Here is a 15,898-nt window from a genome sequence, read left to right on the forward strand (position 1 = left end):
GTACCCTCGCTAATATGTTTTAATCTCTTGGCAAACATCAAAACATTTTACAGCGTGTGCACTAATATATTACAGAAATGTTGAGTACTTAGTTATGTCTGTCGTAGTGCAGTTTAACATGTCATGCTTTTAAAAATGTTTTCCTTTTGAGTTACTTATTTAAATTTATCTACACTCATGGAAGTATTATTTTATTGTGTACATAACAGTATTAGACCACTGAAGTCATGTTTTGTTCATGTTAATTATTCGAAGTGTTCCCATTCTCGCTTTATAACAGTGGCTGCAAGCTGCATATATATTTCCCTTCCCCTAAAGCCTGCATTAAGTAATCTATTTAACCTAAATTTGCCTGCTTTTTACAGCATGGAGAGATTAACTAAGCATCTTCTGAAAATTGCTACTAAAAGCAAAGTAGTAATGCAGCCTTGTTCTTAAGTCTCCTATAACAGATATACTGGCTAAGTGATCACTGTAAAGAACAGCTGTCTCGAATCCTGCTCTAACCACTGCCTGATACTTCTGTTCACCTGAATCATCCAAATGGCAGCTGTGCGTTCAGTGGTTAAATGCAAATGGGTTTTGCCGGAACTAACCTGTTCTTTCCTCGACATCACAGTTACAACAGGAAACCCTCAGCCTTCTTACTCGCACCGTTTGCTGTTCAGAATACGGTAGAACTGTTTTAGACTTTAGAGCAGTGCCTTAGGTAAAAGGAAAGATGTATTTTTGTATGATAGTTGTTTCATTCTGGCAGAGACAATCATTCTAACAAAAAAGATGCCGATATTTTTTTCTGTGCTGATAACTGTTTGTTGAATGATCTGTTACAGCTCTATGTAAATATGTGCACACTGTTAAATAAACTTCGCAGTTGAACAATGCTTTATTTCTGTAATGCTAAACGTTACCTTACCAGGAGTCGCCAACCCCTTGCCATGCTGACCTGCACGCTGGCACTGCTCTAACTACGCCACACTGCAGATTCCCCAAACCAGCGGCCTCTCTGGCAGTTGCGTTGGTGTGGTTGGGAAGGTATTTGTACTAACATCTTCAGATCTGGCTGCGTTTGTACGTGCTGATGATGTGTTCGTAACGGTTGAATTCTTTAACTTGCTTTTCAGCGTGAGCCTTTGCCTTTTACTTGTAGCACCAGCATCTTTATGTTCTAACGGTGGGTCTGGCGGTGCCCCATGGCCACAGGGGAGCAGTCACCATCAGGACGACAGCAAGATGCTGCCTTTTGTTTTTCTTGGGAGGGTTCTTTGTTTCTGGTAGGTGTGTTTGAATGAAAGGGAATGACTGGAGCAGCATCCAATCAGTAAATATTTCTGTAGGGTATCAACCATTGCTGTGGAAAGAAAAACCAACTTAAACCAACACTCGGGTTGCTGAAGGGTAGTGGTAGCTCTGTGTATGGACAGGGGCTGCACGTGTTCGCCAAAGGGCTTTTTCACACAGGCTCTTCTTGGATGGTCCGGCATCAGTTATATATTAAAAAAATTAGTTTATGGAAATTGTTGCTTTGATCCTCAGATATTGAAGGGTGTGATAACGAACAGGTGACTCTGCTTTGCCCCTCTCAGTGTATCAGACGTGATCTCAGTAGCTCAGAGGTGTCAATCGGGTAAGATGGCAAAAGGGAAACAACAGTTTTCCAGACTGCAGGACTCCAGGCAGGCACTAGTCTCAGTTTTATTAAATCATAAAACATACACTGACATGATATAGGAGAGCTATTGTTGTCTGAGCTATTTTTAAGGCACTTCTAAATGCATGTGCATTTTGTTGTAGTTGAAAGATTTACTTCTTGTTAATGGATTAATAACTGTATATAGACAGCCTCATTTAAATGATGATGTAAAAAAAGCTGATGAGCGAAACTTTGGGGCAAACCATGCAGCAGTCAAGGCTAAAGCAAGTTTATGGAAACTTAACTAAAGCTAAATCGTACTGCCAAAACATTGTTATATGTAAGATGAAGCCATTCCATACACTTGCTGCACTTTGGTGTCATAGGGTGAGCTGAAAGTGTTTATTATTGTGCTGCTGTTAATGATGTGTGATGTATGTAATGTACCTGTAATTGTAAAAGCATAGTAATGGATCTCTCTGATCCCAGGTGCAATCTTTGCATCTCTGTTTCCGAGGTGCATCCCTTGTCAAACCTATTTCACTTAAGTGCCAAGCTTAAACGTATACCAGACAAGTTTAAAACTAGCTTTGTTTTAGCTTTAAGCCACACGCCAGATTATGTAGTATGTGGATCTCTTATGCAAAGTCTAACGGCCTTTCAAGCCTTTGCACTAAGAGTTACTTGGAAGCAAAGTTAAATTTTTGCAAGGCTACATGCTTTTGTACTGCAGGAGCTTCAAAAGTCAAACCCAGTATGTTGAGGCTACTTTAGTTTTTATACTAAAATGGAAAAAAGTTAGAATTCATAACATGCAAAAACCTGCTCCTTTACCGGGACTGTTTTGGAAAGCAGGGCTCTAAAATCCATTTTACAGCAGTTGCTGTCTGCTCCTTACAGTCGTTTGGGACACTCAGCACAGTAAATTTTTCCATTATGGCAAACAAAGCGCTTGTTGGCCAGACCGCGGGCGCACTTTGTGCATTTGAAACAATAATCGTGCCAGGATTCATCTTCGTAGTTAACCACACTGGTTCCTCTTCCAAATCCTGCTAGGAGAGAAAACAATTATAGGACGGCGATAGTAGCTTTTCCCTCGGCTGGGGCAGCCCACCAAACAGCAGATCCCATTCTTACTGCCTCCCGTGCTGCTGGAGTCTTGCAGACCATGCCGAAAATAGTGGCCAAAATTGCTACTGAGCCACGTTGATTACTGCTCTTAGAGAAACGGGCAGCTGAGCGTAAGGCTGGTGTGGTTTGGCTCTGCAAGAAGCTGTTTCCCTTCAATCCTTTCTCTAGGAAACAGTCGAGCTGAAGGAAAGGTCAAGCTGTAGAGCAAGGACAGGTTGGGGCTAAACGCCCTGCCTGGCTGTTGGGGGCTCAGATCCGTGCTCTAAAATGCAGAATGGAGTCTGAGTCTCATGGGACTGGCAGGATAGTGCCCACGCGTCAGGGCTGAGCTGTCTCATCCAGTAACCGTGACACGTAAGTACATCAGAAGTGAAGCAAATGTCACTTCGGGGCAATAAAACCCTGCTCTTTTTAGACTTAAGATTCCCAGACTAAGGTATAGGTGGGAGCGGTTCTAGTTGGGGAAGTTTTGAAGGAGGTAGGATTTGAGCCATGCAAAGGGTGAAGAGCTCCATCCAGTAAGATAATTAGCTCCCACGTAAACTGCTGGGGTTGGGCTCGGGATAGGAGACTGCTTCTGTGTTAGCGCCCTCTGAGCTGCCTGTCTTTGGGGATCGCTGCACCCACCGCCCTTCGAGCTGCATTTAATCCAACATACCTGTAATAGGATTCTTGCAGCCGGCGCACTTCTTGGCAACACACTCCTTGTAGCATTCAACGCAGTAAAACTGATCCTCTACAGCTGTGAAGCGCTTCCCGCCCAGTTGCTTCTTGCAGTTGGAGCAAATGAAACACTCGGAATGCCAAGGCTGCTCCTGGTAAGTGAGGCCTCCAGAAGTGATGGGCTGTAGGAGGCAAAGAGCGGAGGTGTGTTTCAGAAGCGGGAGGGAGGAAGAGAGGCGACGCAGGCATGGGGTGGGGGGCAGGAGGGCTTTGGCACGGAGAAGATGTCTTGGAAGTCTTCATCAAAATTAAAATCAAGTAGTGCGGTGCACTTGAGTTCCTCTAGCCTGAAATCCTGCACGCCTGGAGCTTTTGTAATGGTTTTACCTGCAGTGACTGCAATTCTACATTAAGCAGTTGCAAGGGTTTTAAAGCAGCTATGTCATAAAGCATTGTTGTACTGCTTGAATACACAATGCCTCCTAGAGAGCTTAGACCCTCCCCAAAGCAAGTGCGAGGCCAGTGCCCGCTTGGTTTCAGCAGCGTTGCTGTCAGATAACCCTACAGCCCCTCCTTGGACACCATCACGTGCAAGAACCATTAGCTCTCTCCCGTTATTACACCCCCAAGGTGTAATCTGTATCTCGAGGAAAGAATGTGAGCATTAGCACAGCTCCAGCACGACCTGTCTACTGGTCAGCTCTCCCAGTTTCCAAAAGCCACGCGAGGGCTAGTTCTGGCAGCTGGAAGGACTTACGTTCTTGCATTTAGCACAGGTCTTGGCAAACTTATGCTCGTGGCAGGAGACGCAGTAGAAGTCGTCGCCCTTGGGGAAGAAGCTCCCGGATCCAATCACTTGCTTGCACTGGCTGCAAGTGAAACAGTCCTTGTGCCACACCATCTTCTTGTACTCAACGTTTTGGTCTCCTACAACGGAGAGAAATAACATGTTAGGTGGGATTTCAGGCTTGTGACAAACTCCCCACCCCGGGCAATGTCACACGCCTGTAGGCAAGACCTGTCCCTGCCTTTGCCCGGCACTTCACTTGTAACGTGGGCAAGGGACGAGCCGTTAACTTCTGTGTCTCACTTCAGCCAGGGCATTCTATTTCTTAAAATATTTGTCAGCTGGGTGCCTGAGCCTTTCTGCGAAGAGGACCTTGATTTACAGAGCAAAGCTTTTTTTGGTAGAAATGGTTTAAGACTGCCTCCTAGGGTGAGCTATCCACATGAGGGTTAGCTGCGAAGCAGCCTTCCAACCCTTGAATTAAATGGACAGGCGAGAGCAACAGTCAAAACCTGTGCCATTTGGTGGTTCTCCAGCCTCCCACTGTGATGCCCATACCCCGACCACAGCCTCCGCAGCTCCACAAACCGCCGCGGCTTTGCCCGAGAGCAGAACGTGGCCGTTGCACCCCTTTCGCTGCCACCCGTACCTGCAATAATAGGCTTGAAGCAGCCCTTACACCTGGGAGCATCCTCGGTGGCAGTGCAGTTGCTACACCAAACCTTGTTGTTCTCCCTTAGCATGAAGGGCTCATTGACCAGGGACGTGTAGCACTTGAAGCAGCGGAAGCAGTTGTCGTGCCAGTAGCGGTTCTTGAAATGCAGCTCCTGGAACGAACAGAAATGGGGTGAGCAATAAGCCCTTCTCTTGCTGAGCAGCTCTAAAGCTGAGGTACCGGTTGTGCAGCCTCGGCAGAGAAGGACAGACTCCTTCGTTCCCGAGCGTCTCTGCGTTGGGAGGTGCAGCTCAGCTGCAAGAGGTTAAGGGAAGGACATTTAACCCAACTCACTGACACCATCACGTTCGCTTTGGGCTTTCAGGATAGCAGCGGGTGCTTCAAACCAACAGCTTTGAGATTTGAAGTTCTGCAAGCGTGGGCTGCTTCGGTTGTGATGTTCCCTCTGGTTCAGGTGTGCGTTATTATTGCCATAAACACGGAGCAATAAACATTTGCCGCAATGACAAAACTCAGACCCTGAGCGCTTTGCCCAGGAGATGAGTTCTCTGCGAGTCCTGTGCAGGCTGGGTTACCTGCAGGACTCTCTTTGGGACAATTTGGCATTTGCAGGAGCTCACGTGGCTGAATCTAGATCCTGAAATCAGCTCCCACGCATAAGCAGCCCATGGCGAGCGTCCCTGCTGCAGGGCCCCCAAGCCCCTGGCTCCTTGCCCGAGGAGCACGTGGCCCATCAGCCAGAGGACTCGCGAGAGAACTTGATTTTCACACAGAAGCTCGTAAACAGACCAGAGCCAGGAAAACAGGCGGGAGGGTTATCAGCGTCTGCCCCTCTTCTTCTCGTCACCCATTTAACCGCTCGGCGCTCACCTTGGAGTCGGCTCCGATGGGTTTCTTGCACTCGGTGCAGGTGTTGGCACAGAACTTCTCGAAGCACTTGACGCAGCAGTGGCGGCCCTCCTTCTGCACGTACTTCTTTCCTTGGAGCGCGTCGCGGCAGTAGTGGCAGTCAAAGCGCTCCGACATGGTGCCCACGGTGTAACTGCCGGGCCCTGCGAGAGGAAGGAGGACCGAGTTACAGCCTTGATGACCGCTCCAGCTTCTTGGGTCTGTGCGAATACGGAATATCAGGAAGACGGCTCCGCAACGAGCACATGGTGGTGCCACTCTCCTCCAGGGCTTGTTGGTAGAGAAAGCAGCTTCTATGCCAGAACCGTTAACGCAATTTTTCTGTCAGGCAGCTCAAGGGTTTATAAAACACGATCACACCGGCATTTGCCTCCAGCATTGCCTTCAGGGTGTCGGTTCATCTCGGGGAAGTGGGGTGCAGCAGACAACGGGGGTTTGCTCCCAGCAGTCACAAAACTCATACAGGAGGCAGCTTGGATGTCCCCTCCCGGGTCACAAACTGCCACGGGGACGCAGAGAAATACCCCAAACTCTCAGAAAAACGCGGGCTACGGAGTAAGGCCACGCGGGCCGACTCCTGGCCGTGCCGCGGAGCTCGGCAAGCTCAGGGGCTGCCCTGCCTGCTGGAAGCCTTCTGCTCGCCGCTGTGCTTCGCCCGAGCAATGCATTAGTAACACAAATATTTGCAGTCCCCTCAACAGCCATCCAAGATGTGGACGCTAGAATTCTGCCTGCAGAGAGGCGGGGTGGGCTCCGGCCAAGCACAAAACCGCAGCGCTCTGGGGCCCGACCCGCCGCGAGCTCAGGAGAGCAGCGTCCCACACCAGCCCTTCCCCATCACCTTCTTAACAGGAAGGCCACTGGACTGCTTTATTTACATATTTCATGTCAAGCGAGGATGCCGATACCTAAATCGCTGACTGAGAGCCACTTCGCTCCTTACGGCCGGGCCCTGGCGGAGGCTCCGCATCATTTGTGCGCAGAAACAGCCGCCCACCATGAGCAGAGCAGAAGTTTCCAGCCTCTGCCTGCAGCCAGCTCCAGCCCCCCCAGGCCTTTTGCACGGGATAGTTGTGCAGCTGCCAGCTGCCTCTTTCACCGGGCTTTTCACATAGAAAGTGATGAGGGGGAAAAAAAAAAAAAAGGCAAGAAAAGATCTCCCTACATGTAAAGAAGTTTCTTCAGTTCACGCCAGCAGGGCTCTGCCAAGGCACGGAATTCCAGGGAACCAGCACATCAGCAGGGCTGGTGGCTCTTGACCAGAGGATTTTCTGCTTTGGCCAGAGGTGCGCACTCACGCTTTGTCCCCAGACATGTGTCCCCTGCCTGCACGCCCGGTCTCAGCGTCCCACACCACCCCTGCTAATGGCTCCCTCCATCTCCCCAACAACGCCCATCCTCACAGGAGGCCATCAACACCCCTGCGAGAAGGCTGCAAGTGCTCGGGCAGGGTGACACGGGTCCACGCGGACCCAGACATCACGGCCAACAACCCGGCACGCAGCCTTGAACTTTTCTGCTGGACAGGAGAGATGTCTGGCAACAGAGGACACCAAGTTTAATTATCCTTTTCCTGGTAGAGCTGCAGCACCAGCACGGAGGAGGAAAGGGAGAGGGACGCGATCTGGCAAATCGCTGCTGCTTCCTGCTGTGAGGTGGAGGAGGCCGTTAGCGCCTCCATTGCATGGCCTCACCTCCGACCACCCCACCGAGCCCCGGAATTGAGGGGCTGCTTTGCTGCCTGCTCCCGATGGAGCTCAGGAGCATAACTGCCGCCCGTTCCAGCCGTGCTGCTCCAAGCCCCACCACAGAACCTTTATAAAATGGATAAGGGCTTTGTGTTTTGGGGGTGTAGAGAGGGCACGTCGTTCCCGGCTGGGTCAGTGGGACCCCACGGGCCTCGCCCATGGCTGCGGGATGCTGTGCAGGTAGGACGGCCGTGTTGTTAAGGCATGAGGACCTGCTGACACCGCTTTTTCTTGGGCACCCGCCCACCCCGGTAACTCTAGATTTACCATCGACTGCGTGGCCCAACCTGTCAGCACGAGAAGGCCCCACGCTGGCAGGGGGGACCCCGGGGCTGAGGGACGGCTGCTGCTGCCTTCGTGAGGAGCAGCAGCGCAAGTTCACCTCGCACATCAAACCCAACGGGTCCTGAGCAGGGCACAGCCCTGCCCAGCAAGCCCAGGCACCGCAGCAAGAACTGAGGGGCGGCTCCTGCCTTCACCATCTCCTTTTCCAGCCCAATTTTTCCCTGGGAGTAACGTGCATTGGCAGCACACTGCCAGCAGCCCCAGTGCAGTCGGGTGCAAAGCCCGAGGAGGTGCCTGCCTGCAAACGAACATTTCCCCATTATTTCAGAGCTCTTCTCCTGCCTCATCCCTGGGGTCAGGAGACTGCCGGATGGGTGGCAGCGGAAGATGCTGTGGGCACTGGTCATGAAGGAGCTGATTTTCTCCAGTACCACCTGCCAGCCAAGGAGGAACTGAAACAGGACACAGGAGACGGGATTCACACTGTTACTTTGCAGGTTTTAAAATCCAAGAGTCACAGAATCACAGAATGTCCTAGATTGGAAAAGACCTGTAAGATCATCAAGTCCGATCATTAACCTCGCACTGACAGCCCACCACTACACCATGTCCCTGAGCGCTATATCTACACGACCCTTAAATCCTTCCAGGGATGGGGACTCCACCACTGCCCTGGGTAACGCGTTCCTGATGGCCCTTTCAGTAAAGAAATTCTTCCTAATATCCAATCTAAACTTCCCCTGGTGCAACTTGAGGCCGTTTCCTCTTGTCCCATCGCCTGTTCCTTGGGAGCAGAGACCGCCCCCCCCTCGCTACCCCCTCCTTTCAGGGAGCTGTAGAGAGCGAGAAGGTCTCCCCTCAGCCTCCTCTTCTCCAGGCTGAACACCCCCAGGGCCCTCAGCCGCTCCTCACCAGACGTGTGCTCCAGACCCCTCACAGCTCCGTTGCCCTTCTCTGGACACACTCCGGCACCTCAATCTCCTTCTTGTGGTGAGGGGCCCAAAACTGAACACAGCACTCAAGATGCAGCCTCACTCTTGGTCACCTTTTCGATAACTTCAGGCCAGAACAAGTTGGAGCATTTCTCTTCCAGAAAGCAAGACATGATGGTCCTGGAGAGGAGCATCGCGCAGGGAGGCTGCAGCAGAGGTGGGGACCAGGTTCACACCCTTCCCCTAAAACCTACACAGAAGCAGGCTGGAAGCCGAGCTGGCAGGAATTGCACTCCACGGGGACCGAAGTCTGGAAACACCGCTTTGCCAAGGTCAGGAGACGGCCCTGCCTGCTGACAACTACGCCAAGGGTTGTGTTTGTACCGGTTCAAGTAAGTGAAACAAATAAACAGCTGGGGAACGTGGAAACTATGTGAGCCGCCGCCAGCTCTGCAGAGCTTTATCAAGCAAGGGAGTTTAATTTAGAAGAAATGCGGTCGCCCAGAGCCCAGGGCAAATGGTCTCGAAACGTTCCTGATCTCAGGTTTAGGGCTGCTTTCAAGCAGAACACGTAATCGTGAACATATGGCTCAGGGAGTAACATGATGCTGTGTTCCCATGTAACGCATCACGCGCCAACGGGAGACACACATTTACCGCAGCAGCTTTGCAGCTCCACAGACAATTAACACCGGACCCGGCAGCGCCGGGAGCTGGGCTGCGCCTGCAGACGTGCCAGCTTCTGCCTACCTCGTGCCATCCCACGGACCAAAAAGCCCCTCTCATACACAGGTGAGGGCATGAATTTGCCTCCAGATGTTCCAGGAGCCTTCTGCCCTCAGCAGTATCCCCCTGGATCTCCCCCCCGGGAGAGGCACCTCTACGCCTGCAATGACGGTGCACCGACCACGTTGTCCCAGCAGACGTGCTGGCTGCTCCTGGTCTCCGCTCGCCCGTGCCCTGCTGGGAGCCCACCTCAGCCAGACCGTGCCCTACAACCCTCCCGCAGGAGTAGCCCAGCCCGGGGCTGGTGCACGAGAGCCCCAAAATGTGCCAGGGCCCCGCACCAGCAGTGGGTGTGCGGGGACCACCGGGTCATTTTCCCAGAGCGGAGCAAATCTCCGTGGAGATTTCAGAGCTCTGCTGCTCTGGGGAAGAAGCATTCGGCCTCTCATTGTGCTCCCCCCTAAGCAGCCCGCTCTCCTCTCCTCGAAGGTGGGCAGAACAGGTATTTTGTTGTGCTCCATAAAAAAATACAGACATCTTCTACAGCCTGGTTAGCTCCAGACCATGGGTTTGGAGATGTTTATCTCCTTAATAACCTGTTCACCCCTCAAGCTGGACCACATCCCCACTGCTTAACTTTCCAGAAGTTCCAGGTATATTAACCCTGGCCTGTCTTTGCCGTCTGGAAAATAGGAAAGTCATGAAACTAAGGACACACTGGGTATAGGGAAAAACCATGACTCCTCCTCGCTCTTCCTTGGAGCCTTTATTTTCAGGCACGCTGCACAGCTTCCCCACGCCAGCTGTGGAGCACACAGTGGGGGTTCACACCAGTGGTACAACTGTGCTATAGCAACGCCAAACTGGGTGCTCAGGGTAAGCGCTCATCGGACCAACCACTAAAACCGTAGGTGCTCTACCTTTGTGCTTCATTCCACTGTGGTCTGCTTGAAACGACAGCAGTACGCGCAGGTGGTTTAGCTTGGAAGTTGTCTGAGCAGTTTCTTTGGCTGTACCTTCGCACCAGCCCGCAGTGTCTCTGAGCGGACAGCCCGGCCAAGGGGCTCCTGTTTAACCCCGGGAGAATCGCGTGCCCTGAGGACGCGCGCTGATCCAAACCCCATTTCAGCTTGATTCTGAGGCCACGGGACAGGTTTTAGGAAACAGAGGAAAAGCGTGGACAGACTGCAACTGTTCTCTGGTCCAGGCTGATGTCCGTGCCCAGACAGAAGCAGGTGAGAAGAGAGCGCGCAGGCTGCTGGGGAGAGGGGTAAGTGCAGGACGTGCCCATCCTTAAATAGCCTAGAGGACCCTCAATAAAAAAAAATCCAGCAATACTTGCAGCAACTGACCCCCCTTTAAGCAGGGTGTCCCTCTCCCACCAGCCCTGGCAGGGTGCTGTCTAAATGTAGCTCCCTGATGGATTTGGCTACAGCACGAGGGCAGCTGGCCAGACCAGTGGCCTTCTCGAGTATCGGGGTATTTGGCATGAAGACCTACTGGAATTCAACCCTAACATTTACCTGACCACAGAGGTGCCAGTTAGCCACTTGTCCCCAAAGAGCATCTCCTGCTTTGCAAAAACAGCCCCTCAGCCCTTGGACGGCCATGCCTTCTGTCTTTCAGAGAAAGATCACAGATATTTGGGCTCCACCAGCTTCCACGCACCTCAACTCACGCTGCGGAGCAGTGTCAGGGCTGTCCCAGCTAGTGGTGACTGTCAGGGCTGTGTCTGAGCCCTGCAGCGTGGCAAGCTTTAGGATGGAAAGGAGAGTACAGACCTAAGAAGTGCCACCCCACAAAAGCTATTGCATTATCAACAACGCCATGCCTCTCCTGTGGGCTCCTCTCTCCCATGGCCCCTGGGCCGGTTCCTCCCCGTTCACACAGCCACAACTCAGCATCACAGTGGTTCGCACAACAAATTAAACCGAATCCCTCTGCAAAGGGAGCTGAAGCACAGCTGATAAGCAAAGCACTTAGCACAGGATATGTGTTAATGTCTCGGGGGAATATGTTTAAATGTGATAAACCACCAAGGAAGAACTTGAAGTGTGGTCTCCAAAAACAACCAGGGAAACCGTACTGAAACCTCACGCACTATTCTGCCACTTCAGAAGCAAGATGAAGCTGAAGGTGTTAACCCTCTGCCCTACGTGCAGCGGCGTGCTCTATGGCGATATGGAAGGAAAACAGCGATTGCCTTTGGACTCTCCATGGGTTTTGTTTTTCTCAGCAGACCGCGTACGCGCAGCCCTCGTATCGCCAGGCACGTATCGCCCTGCCCCTCTCAGCTCAGGACCTGGCATCCCCTGCTCTGTCACCTGTGCGACTCTTCTCAGCTTTTCTCTATGCAATGGTTTGCTATAAATACTGGGGAATACCCTTAAAAGAAGAGTCCCCTTAATCCAAAATGCAAAGGGGCGCTCAGGACTGTGCCTCAAGGTCACTGGCACGCTGCCCCGGACAGCAAGGAAAGAAAGAAATCACTTGCAGGTCGTTTTTGCTGGGAGAGCTGGCAGTGAGGAGGGGAGAGCTGTGCTCTCCCATTGCCAGGCTGAGGCACGTGCGAGTCTCACACACCATAACTCAAAAATTAGTCTGTTGATAAAATGGAAGCTTCTTTATTTAGAACAAGAACGGCTCCAAGTTCCTCAGGCGGTTGCCAAAAACATTCCCTACGGTCCTATTGCCACCACGTCTGAGCACATCCCAATCATTACTGAATCTTCGCAGTCCCCCAGGGAAGTAGGGATGTGCTATTACAAAAAAAAAAAAAACCAACCACATTGCTCCAGCCCTGCAAACACCCCCCCGGGGTTTGCTTTTGCACCTCATACAGAGCCCAGCTAAGGCTATCGCGGCTCCCCGTGTGCGCAGCACCGCTGCCTGCGGTAAGGCTGAGCGCTTCGGCAGAGCTTAAGCAGTGAAGGCCAAACTTTTCAAAACAAACCAAATCAGCTAAAGCAAAACAAAGTCCTGCTCAGTAGCTAACTTGCCCCCTGCCTGCCTTAAGCTTTGACCTTCGAGATTCCTCATTGATGTTCCCAGATCCTTCCCCACCTCTGCAGCTGGATGCTCTTCTCACGCCCAGATGCCCCCAGGAGCCAAACGGGAGGCTTTCCCCTGTGGCAGGGAATTCACACACCCCCCCGGGACGGACGCTACGGTACCCCCCTGCACCCCACCGCAGCTTCCCCGGAGAGCGGGGCTCCCTCCAGGGTGCGGGAGCGGATACTGCGCTGTCACTTGTTGGTGGCAGCGCTCCAACCGCAGCACCCGCTCAGAAGACGCTGCAGCATTTTCTGTTACAGCACGGCATCAAATCCGTGGGTCCTTGCCCCGGAGAACACCTCCCTGGGGAAGATGAGAAAGAAAAGATAGATAGAGCGGGGAGCGTAATGAGAGGATGCTATGGCGTCGGTCAGCCTTGTGGGCTGAAGTTAAAAAATAAATGTCGTCTTACATTTTAAGTGAACGGATTGCTCTTTTTAAAGACCTTTGAGATGTTTAAAGATGATACCACAGAAGCCAGGTTACATATCTAATGTCTGCATCACACAAGCAAATCCTGAACAGTTACATGCCATGCAAGAAGCCTCGTAGCCCTGCCCTGTCCCGGCAGGCTGAGCGGGAAGTTGAACAGCACGCTGTGACTCTCCTCCCCAGTTTTGGAGAGTCTCTATGTTCCCGACAGAGTCCCACAGGCACCACTGTGCACTCCCCACAGAGTCCCACTGGCTCCCAGTGTGCCCCAGATCCGTTTGATGCCCACAGGAGCTGTGCCCCAAACTGGACCCCCTCTCCCCAGACATGTCCACCCCTTGGGCTACATCTCATTAAAGACGCAACGGCACTGCCATTGTAGGTTGCGATGTAGAGCTGTAAGTACGTGCAGGACACACACACGAATATTGTTAGCTTCTAAGAAGCGGATAAGCTTTTAAAAATCCCAAAGAGCTTGCAATTGTTGGTAATTGGAGGGCTAGAGTGGTTTAGTCACGGATGGGAAGACACACCACATCTGCATGCCATGGGGGACATGCAGAACGTGCTCTCAGGATTCCTGTCAGCATTAATGGGAAAGAAAAGCCAACGGTTCCCTATCACCGGTGGGGGTCAGCCCATTTGGTCTACAAGGCAAACACAGAGAAGAGGGAGTAAACACAAAACTTCCCACCAGAGCAGAGCAAACCATCTGGGTTCCCGCGCTGGGCTTCCGCAGGGTCCCCTCTGCTACGGGTTTCCCCGGCTCACTGCAGTCACTGCCATAGCAAGATTGCTGCCAGGACATCCTCCTCCTCCCCCCTTTTCACCTACTTTTCCCCAAATAATGCCAAGCCCCGGCCTTCCCACAGCGGCGGGTACAAAAGCACTTGCCATCCAATGTGTTTTACTAAACAGATGAGGCCGCCACCACCGCCGCGCTCCCCGCACCAGTCCCACACACTGGTTGTAAACCCATTTGCCATCGTTAGTTACAGCTGCAGAGCGCTGAGGCTTAAGACCGCATTCAAAAGAGTTGCTTTGCTGGGGCAGGAGCCCGTTAGCAAAACCTTCCTCCCCATTTACCGGGGATGGTGCACACAGGGACTTTCCCACAACACCCAGCAGCACCTCCGCTTTACCTGTGTGCCTGTGGAAAGCCATGATCAGCCGCCCAAAGTCACCAGCAGCCCCCTTAGGTACCAGAGTTCACGGTCTCTTGGCCGATTAGGAGCTGCCCCGTTTGATAACATACATTTAAACGGAGGCTATTAATACGGACGGGACTCCTACCAGATGTCCACTCCCCTCCCCAGAGATCACAACCTTAATCCCCCTTGAAAATTCTTACCATTTTAGGTGATCTGAGGGAGAAGAATAGGATCCAGAGACCTCTAGGTCTCTGTAGGCAACATGTAAATACCTGCCCGGCTACTCAGCACCCAAATTAGTCCCAAAGGCAGAGTGTGCCTCAGGAACTTGACCCCATGCTAGTACTATTTGGCCTTGGCTTTAGAGCTAGATTGTGTCTCATAACAGTCCCGAGCTAAATTACAGACCCGACGTTGATTCTGCAGTGCCGCTGCTGAAGGGAAGAGGTGGATCACAGCCCCACGGGGGCTGGAGGGGCTGCGGTCCCGGGAACCAGCAAGGGGCTGTCCCCTGGCTGTAGGGCCCATAAGTGCCGTGGGTTATACCCCTGGGGATGCAGCTGAGAGCCCACAGGAGTAACAGAGGATACCTTCATGGGGGAGGTTGGACTTGCCTTCAACATGAGCATCACGCTGCAGTTTTACTACCAGTAAAACTGTCATACCTGGTCCTTCTCCAGCTTTTACCCTAAGAGAGCTCAAGGCAGTTCGAAGCGAGCAAGTCCCTGAGCAGCAGCATTTGGAAAGCCCGGTGTGACCATTACGGGACTTGTCTAGCACCTAACAGCATGGCTGGGCCCATTCCCCAGCACGTGGCTTATAAAGAACATGCTGGCTCATGTCTCTGTCCTCTTCACTCGGGTGTCCACGAAGCTCCCTGGAAGACCCCGGCTCCGTGGCTCCAACCAACCTATTCCCACCCAAACCACGCCAGGGAGTGGAGGGAGCTCTGGTTCAGGGCTTGCTCCCCCGGGGACACACAGGCTGCGGCAGCTCCATGGCCACGCTCGCTCTGGGTTATACGGTCGGTGGCGGCGGCGCGTGTTCAGGGCCGGCGGCCAGGGACGCCCAGCTGCTAATCCTGCCTCGACACTGACTCACTGCATGGCCGTGGGAAAGTCAGTTAACCTCCCTGACAGGCACTGGGAAGCGTCAATGTTTATCATTCCTTCCATGGAGCCCATCGCAGTGGCGTCTGGCCTCTGAACAGCAACAGCATGGAGTCACAGAATGGTTAGTGTTTGGAGGGACCTTAGAGATCACCCAGTGCCACCCCCCTCCCTGGGCAGGGCCACCTCCCCCCAGCCCAGGTTGCTCCAAGCCCCGTCCAACCTGGCCTTGAACACCTCCAGGGATGGGGCAGCCACAGCTTCTCGGGGCAACCTGCCCCAGGGGCTCACCACCCGCACAGGCAACAATTTCTTCCGAATATCTCATCTAAATCTCCCCTCTTTCAGTTTAAAACCATTCCCCCTTGTCCTATCACCACACTCCCCAATACAAAGTCCTGAGCATCTTCAGCCCAGTTGGCCCTGCTACAGCCAGGAACTGGGAACACCTCCACTTCTCACTTGCAGAGGACCCAAGAGCTCCTGGACCGCACACATGTGGCCCGGCACGCACAGCCTCCAGCCCCAGCACAGGGCTCGCTGTCTCCCTGGGCCTTCCCACCCATCTCAGGCTCCCAGCCAGCACACCTGCAAGGTCAGCACCTCAACAGCATCCCAACGTCTCCAAGTTTCCAACACAGCCTGGAAAAGGCCACACTCGA

At 52.6% G+C, this 15,898-nt stretch overlaps 1 protein-coding gene across 3 annotated transcripts; it reads right to left on the minus strand.

The window, feature by feature from the left end:
* Window positions 1–2,504: 2,504 nt before the first annotated feature.
* Window positions 2,505–14,436, minus strand: FHL1 (four and a half LIM domains 1). Of its 3 annotated transcripts, none has more exons than XM_009881708.1 (6): window positions 14,400–14,436; window positions 5,761–5,942; window positions 4,864–5,041; window positions 4,185–4,354; window positions 3,423–3,609; window positions 2,505–2,682 (listed from the first exon to the last, which is right to left on the minus strand). In XM_009881708.1, the coding sequence occupies exons 2-6, from the start codon at window positions 5,914–5,916 to the stop codon at window positions 2,528–2,530; spliced, it is 846 nt and encodes a 281-aa protein (XP_009880010.1). In that variant the 5' UTR covers window positions 5,917–5,942; window positions 14,400–14,436; the 3' UTR covers window positions 2,505–2,527. The 3 variants fall into 3 exon arrangements, with proteins under 3 accessions (XP_009880010.1, XP_009880008.1, XP_009880007.1); XM_009881706.1 differs by lacking the exon at window positions 14,400–14,436 and adding an exon at window positions 14,119–14,140; XM_009881705.1 differs by lacking the exon at window positions 14,400–14,436 and adding an exon at window positions 14,119–14,140 and having other exon boundaries at window positions 2,528–2,685.
* Window positions 14,437–15,898: the final 1,462 nt, after the last annotated feature.

Source organism: Charadrius vociferus, unplaced genomic scaffold, assembly GCF_000708025.1.
Source record: "Charadrius vociferus isolate BGI_N301 unplaced genomic scaffold, ASM70802v2 scaffold472, whole genome shotgun sequence".
NCBI classification, from domain to species: Eukaryota; Metazoa; Chordata; class Aves; order Charadriiformes; family Charadriidae; genus Charadrius; species Charadrius vociferus.